Below are 20313 nucleotides of genomic sequence, written 5' to 3'. Positions count from 1 at the left end.
CTGCATGTCTTCCCTCACCACATCCATAAACCTCCTTCATGTTCTTCCTCTTTTCCTCCTTCCTGGTGGCTCCATTAGCAGCATTCTCCTATCGATATACCCCATGTCCCTCCTGTGAACGTCCAAACCATCTCGATCTCGCCTCCCTCACCTTGTCTCCAAAACGTCCTACATGCGCTGTCCCTCTAATAAACCCATTTTTAATCCTGTCCATCGTCGTCACTCCCAACGAAAACCTCAACATCTTCAGCTCTGCTACCCCCAGCTCCACCTCCTGTCTTCTACTCAATGTCACTGTCTCTGAACCATACATCATCGCAGGTCTCACCACAGTCCTATAAACTTTCCCTTTCACTCTTTACAAATCACTCCTGCTATCACTCTTCTCCACCCACTCCACCCTGCCTGCACTCTTTTCTTCACTTTTCTAACACATTCTATATTACTTTGCACTGTTGACCCCAGGTACCTGAACTCCTCCACCTTCTCCACCTCTCCTCCACTCCACTGCCCTCCCTCTCATTCACACACATGTACTCTGTCTTTCTCTCACTGACTCAATTTTAATACTAGAAGACTTATATATAACAATTGTATAGCTCTTTGGGCCTTCTGTTTTCTTTTTTTTTTTTAATGACCTGTGCATTAATCTATTCCATGCTCTCAGCCCATTGTTGATTATTTTACCATAAACATTTAGTGTTCATGTTACGCTTGAATTTATTTATAGTTTTGTTTAATTTTGTGCAACACCCACAATACCAGTGGCTCTCAAAGACAGGTTTAGTTGCTGTTACAGAATACTGGCATTGTAGTCTCAGAAAATCTCACCATATAATACATATGTTAAAATCAGTTTATCAGTTTACACATTTATAAGGTAAATATGGTAATGTATTAGAATGAGCACATTTATATAAGACTTGAAGCCAGAACTACTGTCATAGATGCTGTTCTAAAAAAAAAAAATGAAAGCAGTTTCTGACCAATCAAATTTGAGAATTGCTCTATTAGTCAGAGTTATTAGTAGTTAGAAAAGTTTTCTGACATGCCGATTAAATTAGTGACTAAATGTATCATATTTATATATAATTTTTAAGATGTTTGTCATGTGACTGAGGTTTTTTCTGGGCTTATGTGTATCCTAACATTATCCATTTCTTACTTTAATTAGATCAGAGGCCATTCTGGTAACATTATAAGTAATGTAATGTAAAGTAAAGTAACTTAAATTCCTTTACCACAATTAAGAGAATACACTGCAGTATAATATATTTTATTAGACTAGCATGTTATTAATCTGAAATTAACATCCTTATAATTCTATCAAGGAGTTGCTATACATACTCTTAGCTTTTTTTATTATATATTATTCAGAATACTAAATTATATATTTATTCAAAACCTCTGTAATACTTTAAAGAAGACAGCAAACTTTTGTGAATGTATCTTGTGGTTTGTCTCTTCCCATCTAAAATCATCTATGTCCTGTTGTTCCATTTTCATTCTTCAATAAGACACTCATTCAGCAGCATTAATTATTTACTGCATGAATGTTCTATGGAAATTTTTATTTTAATAGATATTGAGGGTTCATGTTTACTTGTGTGTAACGGGCATCTTAATATGTTTAGTTCAAAGACAGTCATTTTAAATTAGGATTTGAGTTATGGACTGTTGAGCCTGCCCTCCTGGGATCCTTTCTCATTATGGTTTAATATGCCATTATGATAAAATAATTGGAAATAGTACATTTTTTGAAAGTATTTGTTGAATAAATAAATAAATAAATAAATAAATAAATAAATAAATAAATAAATAAATATATATATATATATATATATATATATATATATATATATATATATATATATATATATATATATATATATATATATATATAAAAGTGGAGAAGGACTTTAAGGCAGTCAGAAATTGGCTTGATTTTGGTACCCAAATGAATAGGACTTTTTCTCTTATGTATCAGGTAAGCCATTAGGATCAGAGAGGAATTGAAAAAATAATTTTTGGAAAAAAATAAATGAAATTCATTGTCAAGATTAAGTCCCTTTTATGTGGCTTTATTTGAGCCCAATTCCATTTTTCATCCTGGACAGTTTTTTTTAACTGATGATGTCCTTAAGTGTTCCTAGAAACCTCTGTTATGTTTGATGTTAGAAAAGCCATTCCTTCTCATATTATGCAAAATCGTTTGTCCCGAAAACACTTTTTTTATTGACCTTCAGCTGCTCTCTTTAGAAATCACCAGAGCAAATCATTGGTCCACACATTCGATTTAGCACAGTTTTTTTTTAACTAGATGTTTTCCGAGACGGGTTCCACTCGGAAAAGGCCTCGCAAGGGTAGATCAAAGAAGTCAGGTGCAAAAGCTGGCTTCAAAAAACAAACGCATAAGTGCTGCCAGCATTGCTTTAAAGGTTGCAGAAGCGAAAGGTCCTCTTGTCAGTGCTCAGACCATACGCCTCACACTGCAACAAATCGGTTTGCATGGCAGTCGTCCCAGAAGAAAACCTCATCTGAAACTGGCTCACAAGAAAGCCTGCAAACAGCTTGCTGAAGAGAACCTGTCCAAGAGCAGGAATTACTGGAACCATGTTCTGTGGTCTGATAAAACTAAGATAAACTTGTTTGGCCCAGTTGATGTCCAGCAAGTGTGATGACGCCCTGGTGAGGAGTACCAAGAAAACTGTGTCTTGCCTACAGTCAAGCATAGTGGGGTAGCAATATGGTCTAGGATTGCATAAGTGCTGCTGGTACTGAGGAGCTTCATGGAGAGAAACATGGATTCCAACATGTACTGTGACATTCTGAAGCAGAACATGATGCCCTCTCTTCAAAAACTGGGACAAACGAGTTTTTCAACATGATAACGACCCCAAACACACCGCCAGGATGACAACTGCCTTGCTCAGGAAGCAGACCTAAACCCTATTGAGCACCTGTGGTGCATCCTCAAGCGGAAGGTGTAGAAGTGCCAGGTGTCTAAGATATAGCAGCTCCATGATGTCATGATGGAGGGGTGGAAGAGGATCCCTGCAAGAACCTGTGCAGTTCTGGTGAATTTTTAATGTCCAGGAGGATTAAGGCAGTGCTAGATAACAATGGTGCTCTCACAAAATTTTGACACTTTGGTTTTGACATGTTCACTGAGGGTGTACTCACTGTTGTTGCCAAAAGAGAACAACTGTATGTTGAGTTATTTTCAGAGGACAGTAAATCTATACTGCTATACATGCTGCACATTGACTACTTTAAAATAGATCCACATTTCATTTCTATAGTATTGTCCCTTGAGAACATATACACTGAACAAAATTATAAACGCAATGTCACCCCATTGAGAATGTTTGGGATGCTCTGGATTGGCGTATATGACTCGCTCAAATCCTTACGCAACACTTGTTTTTGCCCCCATTTTTCATGAGCTGAACTCAAAGATCTAAGACTTTTTCTATGTACACAAAAGGCCTATTTCTCTGAAACACGTTCCTACCAATATCACTAACACAGATTTGGACAGATTTGTGAACAATATTTGAGAGAAATAGGCCTTTTTTGTACATAGAAAAAGTCTTAGATCTTTGAGTTCAGCTCATGAAAAATGGGGGCAAAAACAAGTGTTGCGTAAGGATTTGAGCGAGTTTGACAAGGACTAAATTGTGATGTCTAGACGACTGGGTCAGAGCATCTCCAAAACTGCAGCACTTGTGGGCTGTTCCTGGGCTGCAGTGGTCAGTATCTATCAAAAGTGGTCTAAGGAAGGAACAGTGGTGACTGGTGACAGGGTCATGGGCAGTCAAGGCTCATTGATGCATGTGGGGAGGCAAGGCTGGCCCTTGTGTTTCGAGTCAACATATGAGCTTCTGTAGCTCAAATTGCTGAAGTTAATGATGTTTATGCTCGACGGTTCAGGACTGTTTTGGCAGCTATATTAGGCAGGTGGTCATAATGTTATGTCTGAACTCTGTATGTTTACTTTCTAGAATCATCATTTTTGGAGTGAAAGTCTTTACAAAAAGAAGATTATTTTGTGAATCTAAAGATTCTTATAATAGTGAGGGGAAAAAGAGGGAAGAGGAGGAGATGGAAATATTTATGATTGGAATATGAAGCCAAAAAAGCACATTTTGGTACAATGGCTGGTGTCCACCAATGTACATAGTGAATATAATCTAATCCCATGTCTTGAAAGCTATTTTATGGAGAAGATAATTAGTAGAATTTGAAGACTTGACAAGACAGACACCTTTCCTGGCTATTCCTTCTCACGGAGTTGATTGCAAGTGTCTTTTTGTCAGTTTATGCATGTGTAAAAGCTGTCTTATTTTATTCAGTTCAAAGACAGTCATTTTAAATTAGACTTTGAGTTATGGACTGTTTTTGAGCATGCAACTTGTGGGATCCTTCCTCATTGTGTTTTAATGCACCATTATGATGAAATGAACCTTCTGATCTCCATCTGTTTTGAAAAGGGAAAAAAAAAAAGGCGGAAGGGGTAAATTGCTTTTCCCATCACTGGCTGATTTATTCAATGTTTAAAGGTGTTTAGAAAATCCATCATCTGTTCCACACATTGGCTTTGTAGTCCATTTTTTTTTTCAGATGCCTTTAATAAAATCATGAATATTTATAATCATAATGCATTTCTTGAAATTGCACCAGTCAGTTTTACTCAATTATCAAAAACAGGTTTTTAGTCAGTTCACAGTGGAAAAACAGAGGACATTCATCAGTTCACTGCTTATAATGCTGGTTTGATGTTAAGGGGTGTCCAGAAACACAGGATGTCCTCTGAAAAGGCCATTAAGCTTTTTATCAGTTTTACTTAACCGAATGGTAATACCGCAGCTGGAAAAATAAATCCGCTGCAATAATGACTCAGCAGGTCAGGGAGAATCACTGTCCTGCTGCGTGAAACCATTATCTCTTAAATAAATAATAATTAAAAAAAAGAATAGATTTTTGTGCTCATAAGGAAGAATAACTTGAGAAAATTTGGGTGTAAAATGTGGCACTGAGTGAGTTGATGACTTAAAAGGCCAAACAAAAAAACCCTCAAAACTAAAACAAAACAAAAAACAAAACAGGATAAGGACAGTAATGATTTTTTGAACCGAATAATGAATAGTCCATTTTATGAAAACAATCGAACATGCTAGTTTAACAAACTGAAATATTGTGTTGAGTCAAAGAGCTTCCACTTCATCTACGACTCAGATTGTCGCAGGATGTTCTCGTGTGCGCCCTTCCCCATGTGGTTCAGTAGCAGATGTAAGCACTTGGAGTCCTTTAGGCTTACAGGGCTGGATGACCTTTTCAGCATGTTCAGCCTCAGCCCCAGTTATAAAAGTAGATCTTCTGCCAAATGGGTAAGTATTCCATCAACGGACCTGAGCAGACAGGAAGCACATATAATTATGCCCGTGCTAGAACACAATAGCGGGTACGAATGTTCTTCTTAACCGAGAGTATGGAAAAATAATCTCACTTACGTGCAACTAAACCGACTCCGGGAATATAATCAGCCAAAAACCGGAGAAGGAACAGGATCTTAGCTCTGTAAATGAGATTGAACAAACTGATTGCTCTAATCCAAATGCTGGAGTTAAAAAAATAAAAATAAAGAATCAGGTAGCAAACAAATTCTCTAAATTGATAAAACCAGAACTGAATGTTTTGGCCTTGACCAAAGCACCACATTGGGTGGAAACCTAATTACCACCCCTATTGTGCAACCTGGTCATGGTAGCATCCATCTGCAACTAATTATTATTATTATTATCTTCAATAAAAAAAAAAATGGATGAGTTCTTATGCAACCATACTGTGGTAGTGGGGGGCGTAGCCAAGCACAGGTCAGTGAATTGAGGGAGCAGGAGGAAATATATGGTAAGGATCGGACACCTGTGCATGGTTTTACTAACAAGTATTTTCTGTTGCAGTGAGTGATGGAGTGGATAAAAGTAGAGAGAGACAAAACCTTGAGAGAAAGAGAGATGGACACCAAAAAAAGGACACCGTAAAATGAAAGGACTGTGTTGCTAAATAATGTTTTTTGTTTGCAAACCTGTCGTCCCTTCCGATTCATTTGGCCCTCGGATTGAGCCAATGAGCTTTCAACACACTTTTTTTTTACTACACAAACTACCATATATAGATTTCCCCACCTAAATATTGTTGTTTTTTTTTTTTTTTTTACACAAATTCAATAATGAATTCAATAATTCTGCATTAATTGGGTCAAATACATCATTCATATTTCATTTTTTTCCTCAGAAATAATTGTGATTATACAGATGTTTTAAAAACATCCAGTTGGAAAAATAATACACTCCAGAACCACAAACATGGATTTGGACTTTAATTAATATAAACAGTTTGCGACAATGGATCAGGACTACAATTGCCATGAACACTTTTGCACTCAAGTTCCCAAAAGTAAACAGCTGATGACCTCAACAATGATGGAAATATAATAAATGGACATTCAGCACTATCCAGATGAGGACAGGTCTCAAGGTTATGTTCTCATACTATCTTAATATAAGATGAATATTTTACAAATTAAAAATATATTCTACATCTATTTATTTCTATATTTAAATGAATAATTCAGGCAAACATCCAGCACTTTAAAAAACAGCTCAAACTAAATCCCAAGCACTCCAGCTAGCTGGTTCTATTATCTATTTGTTGTCCATTTCCTTTAGTTAGTTAAAAGCTGATCAAACATTAACAAGGGTTAATCTTTTGAAAATGAGAATGAAATTATAATAGAATAAATGTAATATTGAGCAATAAAAAAAAAATATAGAGCATCTCACTGCTGTACCACAATGCAGAACTTCAGCCTACTGTCCAGCTGCCAGCAAATAAGTTATTCATCCTAGATCTTAAGTTAGCTTTTATTCTATACATTTTCTCATTTGCTTGAAGAGTTTCTCAAATAAACTTTTCAACACTACTTGTTCTACCTCCACATCATGCAGTCATTCACAAATTGCAAATGCTTTGGTACATTACTTTAATTGATCGTGTACAATTGTCTGCTGTTTCCTATATTATCAACAGCTTATGATCGAAAATGTTGAGCTATTTTATGAGTCGCTCCTAGTTTTATAACCACAATGACTGTATAAGACTGTAGAAAGAACATTACTTTAGTAATAACAACATAAGTCTGGTTCCTTTCAAGGTTTCTTCCTCACAACATCTAATTTTCCTTGCCACAGTCACCATGGCTGCTCATCAGGGATAAATACACATCATTCACCTTGACTGTTGATTTCTGTAAAGCTGCTTTGAGACAATATCTGTTGTGAGTTTATGTCATGTTGATCAAAATATTGAATGCAAAACGAGTTGTCATAATCCGTCAAGCTTCTCTTCTTCAGATTTCTATCAAACATTTTATGTAAAAGTCTTGAATTGATGAATTGTGCAAATGAATCTTGAATGTCTATGGCATCAGATCAACCAATGACCAACCAGTTCTCTGAAATAGTTCAAATGTAAATCGCGTGAAAATTCAATTGGCAAATGTAAACAGACAAAACACAATCACAATTTCCGTAAATGGATGAACAAAGAGAAAACGAACGAACACTAGTACAGTACGGTAAAAGTGCAAATCCTGTCTGGACTCTTGCAATCAAAATCCTACATATATAGTAACGTGTACTTTTGTGCTGTTGAAATGCGTGGATGCCGTACAGAAGAAATTTAGTCTTGTGCATTTTCAATCACATCAGCAAATACTGAAACCATGCACTGTCATACTGATGATCTTTTTTGTAAACAATGACAAAAGGACTTGTCATTCTGATGGCAGTAATTTGTTCATGGACACAAATACTTGCGTTTGAGAGATGAGCTGGATTTTGGGAAAAGTACAAGCTGAATCGAGAAATGCGCCAAAGCAACTGAGGAAAAACTGTAAAACTGTAAAAGAACTGATGTAGTAAGATTTTCTTACTTGCTTAATTTTTCTCTTCACAAACTGTTCAACCCACAATCATCATGAATACCAAATCATGATATAAATCAGTAGGCATTTGTTGTTGGTCTCATTGTGCAAGCGTCCGTAACAAAACGTGTACGATGCCCGTTCAGCGCTTAACTATACATGGCTAAAATATCGCCATCTACTGGATAATTAATATAAGTAGGTTATTTACACAAGCCTTAGTGCCGGTCCCAAGCCCGGATAAATGGGGAGGGTTGCATTAGGAAGGGCATCCAGCGTAAAAACATGTGCCAAATCAAACATGCGGATGATCCGCTGTGGCGACCCCTAATGGGAGAAGCCGAAAGAAAATGTATTTACATGTACAGTGCAACCACAAGGATTTGACTCTCCTTTTGATGGTTTCTTTTTCAAGGGGAATTGTACATGTACTGTAAACTTAACAGAAATTGTAAATTACTTGTCATACATGTTTTATAAATGTTTTTATGTTACTTCGAACTTTCGAGCCACTCGCGGCTTCTCGCGAACTATCAGATTTTTCGCGAGTTACTGTTCCAAATGAAAAATCGCGAACTATTGAGTTCGCGAGGTTTCACTGTACATGCTTTGGTTTGTGCAGACTAAGCACACGTTTTAGTTCAGTGATGTAAGAGCAATGTAATAAAGGTTCTGCTTTTCAGTGTGGCATGCCGTACATGTCACTAATGGAAGGAAATTACATTTGTATATTGTATTCAAATGAGTTTTTTTTTTTTCACCTCCTTTCAACCCTTTTTTTTTCTTTTTATTTAAAGACTCTCAGAGTACCACCTCATGGTTTTCAACCTCCTATGCTGTTTATCTAAAATTGGATTCTGCCTTATTTTAGGAGGGAAAATAGTCACCCTTACATTCAGCGGTTAAACTAGATTATAGACTTACTCAGAGTATCGGTCGTAGAAAGGTGAGCGGAGCAGGTAGTAGAGCAGGAGGAAGGCTCGTCTCCTCATCTCAGCCTTCTCTCTGCGGTTCAGCGTCTTCCTTGTGTCGGACAACAAACTAAAACTGTCCACAAACAAAACGTTGATTTACAAACTGACATTCTAACAGATTGACCGAAAAAGAGAAGGAACACTTTCTACACCTTGTTATCTCCAGGATGCCAGAGATGAGCCAGGGCTTCCAGGACCGCCGGCCGCAAAGTCCTAGAGCGGACACTAAGAGTGTACAGCATTCAGGAGAACACACATTCACAATGGTACATGCTTAAAGTATGAATCCTTAATGACAGTAGCTAGGTGCAATACAAAACATGATGCATCATACTTCAATACCGTCCATTTATATCTATTCTATTCTGAGTTTTCTATTTCTTAAAACGCAATACAAACCCCTGTGCACCCAAACCTTATTTTCATTGTTGTTTACTGATTGCCATGCATTAGGATACAGTGGACTATGGGTCGAGCGATGTACAGTGATTCGGCAATAGTCTCCTGTACGCCCAGAGGGGTGGGGCTTGCCTGTAGGTCCTCCTCCTGCTCCCTCCGTTTCCTCGCTCGATGAGGATCACCCCATAGTCGACTCTGCAGTGACGTGGCTGAAGGAAGAAAAAAAATATTATGTTATAATTTCAAAGCACTAAAATACATCAGCACAATGTGTAACCCACCCAATTTGGGCTACAGTCTATTACATTTAAAATGCTGCCTGATCTGCAGATGGCAACCTACATTTAAACTCATAAAGGCATGTGTTTATGTGTTGTTTATATACACCAACCAGGTTAACGTTATGACATTATAATATTATGACCGATGTAGTGAAAGCGAGTGAGCGAGCGAGAGAGAGAGAGAGAGAGAGAGAGAGACTATATGGATACATTTTTAATGCTAATCATAAATACACCATTGGAAGGTTTCAAAAATATAGTTTTTGCTCTGTCCCTCATGGCAGTGTGTCTCTTCATTTGACTTTGCTATACCGCTAAGTGTTAATATGCTGAGGCTCTGCGCTCTTACTGCTGTCTTTCTAGCGAAATGCATAAAATAAAAATAGAAGACTTCATGTACACTGAACTGATTTGAAGATATTTTCAAACAATATAATGTTAGTTGACATTTCTGTAAAGACTTATCGTCATGCATATTTAAATAAAGGATAAAAGCAGCATTAGCAAACCGGGATCTGGGTCTCCTGACTGATTTGGTGACACGCATCAGGTAGTTCAGCACATTAGTGGATCAAGCAGCATGCCTCCTTTAAAACCTGGACTTTCTGTTTCATTTAAAATACGCTACAACTGTGCTCAGAAATATCACGATTTCTTACCACTTCTCAAAGGTCTCACCACTCTTCCCGAGCGCTGTCCAACGAATGTGATGTCTTCCTCCACATTGCCCTGATCTAATCAGGAAAAGATGTAAGACACCAATCCCTTCGAACATGAATCAGATTTCATTCATTTATCTACACAAACTTCGTCATGGGAAATCCGGAGACTTTCCCAGAAACAATTGGCAGGAATACAACTTCTACAACTACTGATCTACACCATTTATTCACTCTTTTACACTTGGGGACAATACAGAGTAAGCAATACATCTACTGGCATGTTTTTGGGAGGTGAGAAGAAACCTGAGAACATAGAGGAAACCCCTACGGTAGGGCTGGGCGATAAGGTTTAAAAATAAAAAAATAAAATAAAAAAAAATAAAAAATATATTTTTTTTTAAATGTTTGACCAAATCATTTATATTATTATATCTTTATGTGTAGCATAAGTAACATTCTCTTCATTAGTAATTAAAAAAAAAACCCATCTGGTTTAGGAACGTGTTTTTAGTGGGCATGCCATAAATAAACGGTCAACATGGTGTAAATTATTGTAAAACAAATTCTCTAGTTAATAGATCTTTGAAGAAGATTTGAATGAAATATGAAAGCAAATATTGTGCATTTGGAATAAACATGAAATATTTCGGATTTCGGACCCATTTTTACCAATGCACACATTCTCGATCAACTGAAAAAAATAATCAAGCAAATTCGAACCAGTAGTATTAATACAGTAACTTTAGATTTGAGCATTCTTCTCATTCAGTTTGGTGTCTTTGTCAGTAATGCTGGAATAAATTAGTGTTGCTGCCACTACCGGTTGTTTTTGACAAAAGTTTGTACAATGGCTAACCTCTTAAATCCGAACCATTATCAAAACCACTCTTTCTTTGGGACAAGGTCATCCTGACGTGAAGAGCCATCCGTTTCCATGATTCTCCATGACCCCATATTACATTACATTCTTCTGTCTTTTGTCTTGCATTAATTTCACTAGGTTGCACACGATGCACATTTTCTGGCTAGGACATCTTTATTTCTCAGCTCTGTGTTCTGTTATGTAGCTCTATGTTGTTTTATGTATCTCCATGGTTATGGAGACAGGTCTCTTTTCACTGTGTACTGTGTCGCCTATATATACAGTGGGTACGGAAAGTATTCAGACCCCCTTAAATTTTTCACTCTTTATTATATTGCAGCCATTTGCTAAAATCATTTAAGTTCATTCTTCTTCCTCATGAATGTACACACAGATCCCCATATTGACAGAAAAACACAGAATTGTTGACATTGTTGCAGATTTATTAAAAAAGAAAAACTGAAATATCACATGGTCCTAAGTATTCAGACCCTTTGCTGTGACACTCATATATTTAACTCAGGTGATTTCCATTTCTTCTGATCATCCTTGAGATGGTTCTACACCTTCATTTGAGTCCAGTTGTGTTTTATTATACTGATTGGACTTGATTAGGAAAGCCACACACCTGTCCATATAAGACCTTCCAGATCACAATGCATGTCAGAGCAAATGAGAATCATGAGGTCAAAGGAACTGCCTGAAGAGCTCAGAGACAGAATTGTGGCAAGGCACAGATCTGGCCAAGGTTACAAAAAGATTTCTGCTGCACTTAAGGTTCCTAAGAGCACAGTGGCCTCCATAATCCTCAAATGGAAGACGTTTGGGACGACCAGAACCCTTCCTAGAGCTGGCCGTCCGGCCAAACTGAGCTATCGGGGGAGAAGAGCCTTGGTGAGAGAGGTAAAGAAGAACCCAAAGATCACTGTGGCTGAGCTCCAGAGATGCAGTCAGGAGATGGGAGAAAGTTGTAGAAAGTCAACCATCACTGCAGCCCTCCACCAGTCGGGGCTTTATGGCAGAGTGGCCCGACGGAAGCCTCTCCTCAGTGTAAGACACATGAAAGCCCGCATGGAGTTTGCTAAAAAAAACACCTGAAGTACTCCAAGATGGTGAGAAATAAGATTCTCTGGTCTGATGAGACCAAAATAGAACTTTTTGGCCTTAATTCTAAGCGGTATGTGTGGAGAAAACCAGGCACTGCTCATCACCTGTCCAATACAGTCCCAACAGTGAAGCATGGTGGTGGCAGCATCATGCTGTGGGGGTGTTTTTCAGCTGCAGGGACAGGGCGACTGGTTGCAATCGAGGGAAAGATGAATGCGGCCAAGTACAGGGATATCCTGGACAAAAACCTTCTCCAGAGTGCTCTGGACCTCAGACTGGGCCGAAGGTTTACCTTCCAACAAGACAATGAACCTAAGCACACAGCTAAAATAAGAAGGAGTGGCTTTACAACAACTCCGTGACTGTTCTTGAATGGCCCAGCCAGAGCCCTGACTTAAACCCAATTGAGCATCTCTGGAGAGACCTAAAAATGGCTGTCCACCAACGTTTACCATCCAACCTGACAGAACTGGAGAGGACCTGCAAGGAGGAATGGCAGAGGATCCCCAAATCCAGGTGTGAAAGACTTGTTGCATCTTTCCCAAAAAAGACTCCTGGCTGTATTAGATCAAAAGGGGGCTTCTACTAAATACTGAGCAAAGGGTCTGAATATTTAGGACCATGTGATATTTCAGTTTTTCTTTTTAATAAATCTGCAACAATGTCAACAATTCTGTGTTTTTCTGTCAGTATGGGGAGCTGTGTGTACATTCATGAGGAAGAAGAATGAACCTAAATGATTTTAGCAAATAGCTGCAATATAACAAAGAGTGAAAAATTTAAGGGGGACTGAATACTTTCCGTACCCACTGTATGGTTGAAATGACAAGAAAAGCTCCTTGACTTGACATTCCTTTATAGAATGCTCTCACGTGAGCTGTTAATCAGGCGGACAATATTGTCTTTTAATTTTTTTTGCCATTGGTGCAATGACAATGCATCTGATTGGATGTGTGCGCCAACAATTTTATTACAAATCGCAATACCGCAAGCTTAGAAAAAAAAAAAATGACACTCAAATGAATTGAAAGAAAATGGAAATTTTTTAAAAAATTTTTTTATTTTTTTATTTATTACTAATAATCGCCGAGCCCTACCATGCGGACACAGAAAAAAACAAGAAAAGAAAAATTGCTCGCCGGCTGTGCCGCCATGCCATCTGGCATTCATTAAAATGTTGTAGGCCACAAGATTTGCTAATTATGTGAAGTAGTTCTAAAAAAATAATAAAAGAATGATAAAAAAAGATAATAAAAAAAATACATTTCTAGATCTCTTCACTGAAATGCACTCTTACCTCTGTTGTACACCTGTGTGTCTCTATCCAGAGGGATTATTGGAGGCGACGTCTGAATGCCTGACTTGTACCAGAAAAGCAGCAGGATGCGAAGGATGGCTCTGCGGACGTGGAGGAAGTAGGTAATGACGATTTCAGCGTCGCTTTTAATCATACAACGCAGAGTGCTGCGTTTAGAGTCTTACTTTGCGATCTGAATAAGGACGACCACCAGCCAGCGCCCGGGTTCTTTCCACAGCTTTGCGGCTCCCATCTCAGTGAACACCTCCACATACTCCAGGACAGAAAGCCAAGTTAGCAGCCTCTGCTGGGAGAGAGACTATCACAACACACACACAAAACCCGGTCACTTTTGTGCAGGTCAGAAATGCTGATACAGAGTATTTTCAAATGCCACCATAAACTCAATATAAGTTCAAGCTTTCTCTACGGAGCGCCATTAAGGCCAGTGTGAAAGAAGCCGAAGGTCATGAATTCCATCTCGTTTCCCCTGCGCCCCCGGGCTGAGTGTTGCATTTATTGCACCACTGAAAGTGCCTCAGTCTGTAAATGTGTTTATTTCTGAACACCGAGGTTGGAAAGCTCAATGATAAATATGTCACGCTAGCGCAAATGAAGAAATAAAGAGGTCTCTGGATACTCGGGCTTAACAGACAATTTTTTACTATTAGACTCAATCAGTGTACAGATATACAGCAATGCGGGGCTGAACTTAAGCCAAAGGATAATACAGGTAGGAACACAACAAAATACACTCTAGAGCTCTTTTTGATGTGGTGCGATACAATGAGGTGTGTAATAACCTTGTTGTAATGCAATATATGATGGTGCTGCTTTTGGTTCTTGGATTTATTCTTTTATCAAAAGATGAAACAATGTAGTAAGCAGAAATCAACTCACTTATGAGTGAGAACAAGAACAAGAAAGATAAAAAGAGAGAGGGAGAGAGAAAGAGAGAGAGAGAGATGAAAAGAGGCTATGCAGAACACTACAGTATAATCGGCTTCTTTGCAACTGCGTAGCAGAAATAAAAATACAAGCACAACGACCATGCATCTTTATGAATGAAGGCCACACCTCCTTTACATCACACATATTCATAAACCAGGCATAACTATAAGGCCACCGATTAGGCATAACATAAACAGCATTATCTTCAGCAGTTTGAGCTACAGAAGCTTGTATGTTGGACCACACTGACCAGCCATCGCCCCCACATGCATCAATGAGCCTTGGCCACCCATGACCATTACTTTTAATAGATATTGGCCACTGCAGACCAGGACCAGCTCACAAGAGCTGCAGTTTTTGGAGATGCTCTGATCCAGTCGTCTAGACATCACAATGTGGCCCTTGCCAAACTCTCAAATCTTTACGTTCGCCTATTTTTCCTGCTTCTAACACATTTGAGGACAAAATGTTCACCTGCTGCCTAATAAATCCCTCCCACTAACAGGTGCCATGATGAAGAGATCATCAGTGTTCTTCACTTCACTGGTCATAATGATATAATGTCAAAAAATGATGCCTGTTTGGTGTGTGTGTAAGAGGTTTCACAGAAACAGATGAGACAGTCTCATATACCTTTTTCAATCAGACTAACACATACTGAGGCCACAACTCCAACAAGAGGACTTTGCCTCTTTTGCTTTGCTGCTATTTACGATCTTTGGCATCCTTTTGTTTAGGAAGATTGGGAATTGCCCAGTCACATAGCAAGCACTACACCATCTATACTACACAGGGCAAAATGGGGTCACCTATGGTTGTTTTTCCCGCTGCTTCTTAACCCAAGGACACGCCGTTCCCTTTCAACTCTCACAATTCAACTCATCTCCAAACAACTTTATATGCGTTACTATGCCAACAACACACAGGCCCACTGCTTCCTATCAGCAGCTTATATAAGTGGACTGACTGCCTAAGAAAAGAAAAAAAAAAAAAAGAGGTGAGAGAAAGACAGAAAGCAGGATGAGGCTGAGCAAGAACATCCACAGGAAATTACCACAGGCAGAGTCTTGGAGAGAGCCTTCCGCAGAATGTCATCATTCAGCAACACCAGCAGGTTTGACGCTGAATACACTGCAAAATAAAACAAGCAAAAGTCGAGACAAAATGAGACACCAGTCGCGGTTTATCAATATGTTAGTGTCCCAGATTCACACACCTAATTCAAATCATATGCTAATTGCCATGTGTTTCTGACTGCACGATCGGAAGAAATTTGCTTAGAGTTGTATATTATGTCTGGCCATGCTTTATTACAGGAACAATTAGACCATTTTCCACATTGAAATCCCACAGGTCAATGCACAAAATGCTTTAATTGAACAAAAAAACTAATCAGCTTGTGAAAGGTGGGTAATATTCAGATACTGGCAAGTCAGCCACAAGCCTGTACTTTTACACCAAACACCTTTTGGAGTTAATCACCACAAATGTGCATATGAGCATAAATTCAGCGCTCAGCTGCTGATGTCCCGTTCATGTTTATCGGCTCTAGGGAATACAGCAAACATTCGCTCTTTCTTAATCACGTCATGACTATACATGAAGTCTGCTCATTGTGCGAATGATCAATCTGTATAGACACTGTAGTTATTGTTGCTTGAAAATGACAAAATGCTGCAACAGTATTTCTACAATGACATGCAACAGAGCTGAAAATTACTTAAAATTCAAGAATTAATCCCATTTGATAGCCGAGTCTTACAACCTACTTTTGCACACCATGACTGTATGACTGTAAGCCTGATTTGCTATATGATACCGGTATCGAATGATACACATTTCACTGTTGTGCTCAAAAATGCAAACAAAAGCCACCGCTACATTGATACTCGCAGCGAATGTTGGTAAACCCTAGGCATGCTAGAGATGATCTTTTATAAAAACACACCTGCCTTGGGGCAAAAAATTATGCATAGGTCATATGAATAAAAGTAAACCTGCAACATTAAGTTGCCATAATCACTTAATAAAAAATATTTAATGACTATTGTTCTCAACAAATCGCAATTGCACAAAGGTTTTAAATAAAAGCAGCACAAACCTCAAGTCCTAAAGCTCCTGCTCTTAATGTAATATCCTCATTATTAATTATATTTCATTTAGGAGGGATAGTTTTTCATTGTCTACTGCATTGTGCAACACGAATGCAGCAATTTTACAGGTTAGTGCACGTGGTTACTGTACATTTTATTTTTGACTTGTATAGGATCATGATAAGGCTATATCAAGGTGATCCAGTTAAGATGGATATATATATATATATATATATATAAAAGAAGATGCAGTTAAAAACATTTCAAGCCCTTTTTTTTGCTTTTAAACTGCTGAAGGAGTAATCATTAAAGGAGAAAGTCAGGTGGTAAACAGCATGTTATAGCAGGTACAGTAGTTGTTGATGTTTTGAGGATTAATCGGCACCGATAGTTTATTGCTAGAACTATCAGCAAAAATCCATACCGATAGTTTTTTCGCTCTATGGTCTGCTGCTACTAGGAGAGTGGCCTCTGAACGGACGTGCAGTGTGCACGGAGAATGCTATATTATTATTCTTTGAATATTCATATTATTAATTAATATATTAATATGTATTTCATATAGTGCAATTTCATGATTCAGTACGTGAATTTATTTATTTTATTTTAAAAATCAAATCAGTTGATTAATTAATCGACAACTATGATACAACCAAACAGTAAAATCCACTATCGGCCAATAGCAAGTTAATGACCCCCACATACATTTTATATATATATATATATATATATATATATATATATATATATATATATATATATACACACACACACACACACACACACACACACACACACACACACACTATATATAAAAATCACAATACATATTCACAAAGAGCCAATTTCATTTATGAACTGTCATTTAATCAGAATAAAAGATTGTGACAATAAATAGACATTTTAAATTATATTTTTACACCCACTCACTGAATCTCTTGCATGAAGCATATTTTGTCTCAAGAGAACATTTCGCATGGTGAATTCATCTGCATTTATCAACTTTCTGCAGTATCACAAACAGGACTTTCAGCACAGCCAATGTAACAAAGAACCCATTATTAGTATTAAATATTAGAAATTATTCATTTATCATTATTAATGATCAGTTTTAATCAGTATTAATCAGACAGCTGTTTATTCAGGGTTAGCTGAATCAGATGTGCATTGTATTGATCTGGTGTGTGAGAATGGGACAAAAACTGCAGTAATAAAAAAAACCAAACAACAACAACAACAAAAACCACACACACACACACACACACACACACACACACACACACACAAATAGCATACCACATACAAACACAATAAACACTAAAAATATTATATTTATAGACGTGCATCTTACCTAACTCTGAAAGTTCATGAGAGTCTGAAAAGCGGCCTGGGACAGGACAAGAGAAGTGAGAAAATGTTTTGCATTCATGTCATCAGGTTTAAAAGCGTGTGCAATACAGTAGGCGACACAAACTGATGACGTCATTTACACTTCGCGTGACATAATGACAGAAAGTACTGCATAGTTTGCTGTGCAATATTTATCATATAAGGATCCAGAGTAGCTACGGATAATTATAGTCCTGAAATGTCAACAAATCCAGAGTTTAGAACTAAATACCCTCATAAAAGCATTCAACCATTTTTACTTTCACTTCCTCGGAGTCTCTGACCTGCTATTAGGTAGGACAGAGTCCGCACTGCGCTCTCCAGATGCGCCGTAACGCCCGGGTTGCGGCTCACGTAATCCCGGTAGCGCTCATAAAGCTGTGCGAGCTTCTCTAAATAAAGTCTAGACATCTGTGCAGTCTAATGCATGGAAAGCTGATGAATTACAGCACGCAACAGCGTGTGAATGGCACTTCCGCAAAGCAACACGTTTCCGGTACCAGCATGACAACTTCCGGTTGTGGGAGAAGTGGAATTTAAAGGGCCCGCGCGCCAAACAAAACAATTCCTTTGAAGCAGTAGGGCCCTAACCCTAACCCTAACCCTACACACTACCACCTTCAAAGTGACTTGGTTCTTTGACTTTTGTTCAAAAAGAACAAATCTTTTTTCAGTCATTTAGTTCATTTCGTTCCTTTGTTTAGAAATAAAAGACATTTTCAATAAGAATCACGTGACGTGACCAGAAGACTCATGAGATGAGCTACTCCATTCTGTCTCCAGCGTAATGCACTTCATAGCATCTATCACGTGATAAAAGAACAAACGAATCGGACTAAAACATTTACAGTATGAGATGAACTGCTCAATTCTATTTCCTGTGCATAACCTATGGAGATTTTGTGATGCAATGCTCATGAGCATCCAGTAAAAAATAAACGATTTACTCTTTGCGATTACTCGTTCTTTTGAGTCACATTAAAGAACTTGCTCAAAATGAACAACCCATCACTACAATGCAGGACTCCCAAAATTCCTGGTGGTGTCAAAACAGTGACTTTTGCATCATTATATGCCAAATGAATGTCATGTCAAACGTGTCTGTGGCAGATGTGCCCATTTTAATGCAGAATTTCATATTTGCTCTTTGTTCTAACTTTCTGTCCACAATGAAATCAAAGACATGGTAACACACATGGTCAGAATAGAACCAGTTAGCACCATTAGTCCCAAATCTTCTCTTCTCTTCTCTTCTCTTCTCTTCTCTTCTCTTCTCTTCTCTTCTCTTCTCTTCTCTTCTCTTCTCTTCTCTTCTCTTCTGTCACACAGGAAAAAACATGACCGTAACCTTAATGTTGCATATTTAAATACAATGACTGCCAGAAAACCAGTTGCAATAAATGTAACTTGTAAGATGAAAGCACCTACAAAAATAATAACCATACAGTACATAATGCAATGATTAGAAGGGAAAAAATATCCTACTGACTTTAAATGTATGCTGTTTGCTGACCAACATTTACCTCTTTTAATTTGTACTAAAACAGATACAGCTATTACATTATATTATTACCATAACACAAGCCATAATCTTTTTCTAAGAATTTATTTACCGCCATGATTGTAAATGTTCCTTTGTAAATGTGTATTTCAAACCTAGGCCTTCAGTAAATCAATCCACCACATATCCACAGCTATAGAACCAATAGATATTATACAGAAATAATAGATATTATACAGAAGCAATGCATCACAGACAATTATCTCATATAGTGAGAATGAATTCCATTCCATTACTAGTTAATAGAGTGTACAGTCAAAGTCATTGTGTTTTCTTTCCATATATACTATTATGGAAAACTATTACTATTATTATATGTGTACACACACACACACACACACACACACACACACACACACACACACACATATATATATATATATATATATATATATATATATATATATATATATATATATATATATATATATATATATATATATATATATAAATTATCTGCATTTTTGGCATTTTGTATTAAGTTACATAATTTGTGACACAGCTTAAACACATTGCAACATAAAATACATAGAATCCTCATAGTAAACAAAGAATCCCCTACCATTAAGACACTTTTCTAAAAATAACCAAGCTAGGTAGGATGTATTTTTTAAAAGTATTTTATCACTCTACCCCTCAACAGCAGGCTATTTTTTTTTTAATCTGCTTGTCAATGGGACAGCTGAGACTGGGATTAGGCAAACTGCAGATGTTTGTCCTGGAATTGATTTCTCTAGGCAAAAAACAACT

General features: G+C 37.6%; 1 protein-coding gene across 1 annotated transcript; it reads right to left on the bottom strand.

The window, feature by feature from the left end:
• Positions 1-4610: 4610 nt before the first annotated feature.
• On the bottom strand, positions 4611-18508 carry pex16 (peroxisomal biogenesis factor 16). The gene is made up of 11 exons (XM_083553122.1): positions 18287-18508; positions 17965-18000; positions 15575-15651; positions 13755-13888; positions 13570-13670; positions 10301-10375; positions 9420-9569; positions 9114-9186; positions 8912-9034; positions 5514-5578; positions 4611-5411 (listed from the first exon to the last, which is right to left on the bottom strand). The coding sequence occupies exons 1-11, from the start codon at positions 18411-18413 to the stop codon at positions 5353-5355; spliced, it is 1020 nt and encodes a 339-aa protein (XP_083409248.1). The 5' UTR covers positions 18414-18508; the 3' UTR covers positions 4611-5352.
• Positions 18509-20313: the final 1805 nt, after the last annotated feature.

This window comes from Silurus aristotelis (genome assembly GCF_946808225.1).
Source record: "Silurus aristotelis genome assembly, chromosome: 10".
Taxonomy (NCBI): domain Eukaryota; kingdom Metazoa; phylum Chordata; class Actinopteri; order Siluriformes; family Siluridae; genus Silurus; species Silurus aristotelis.
The sequence above is the reverse complement of the archived record's forward strand: the minus strand, read 5'-3'. Positions and strand labels throughout refer to the sequence as shown.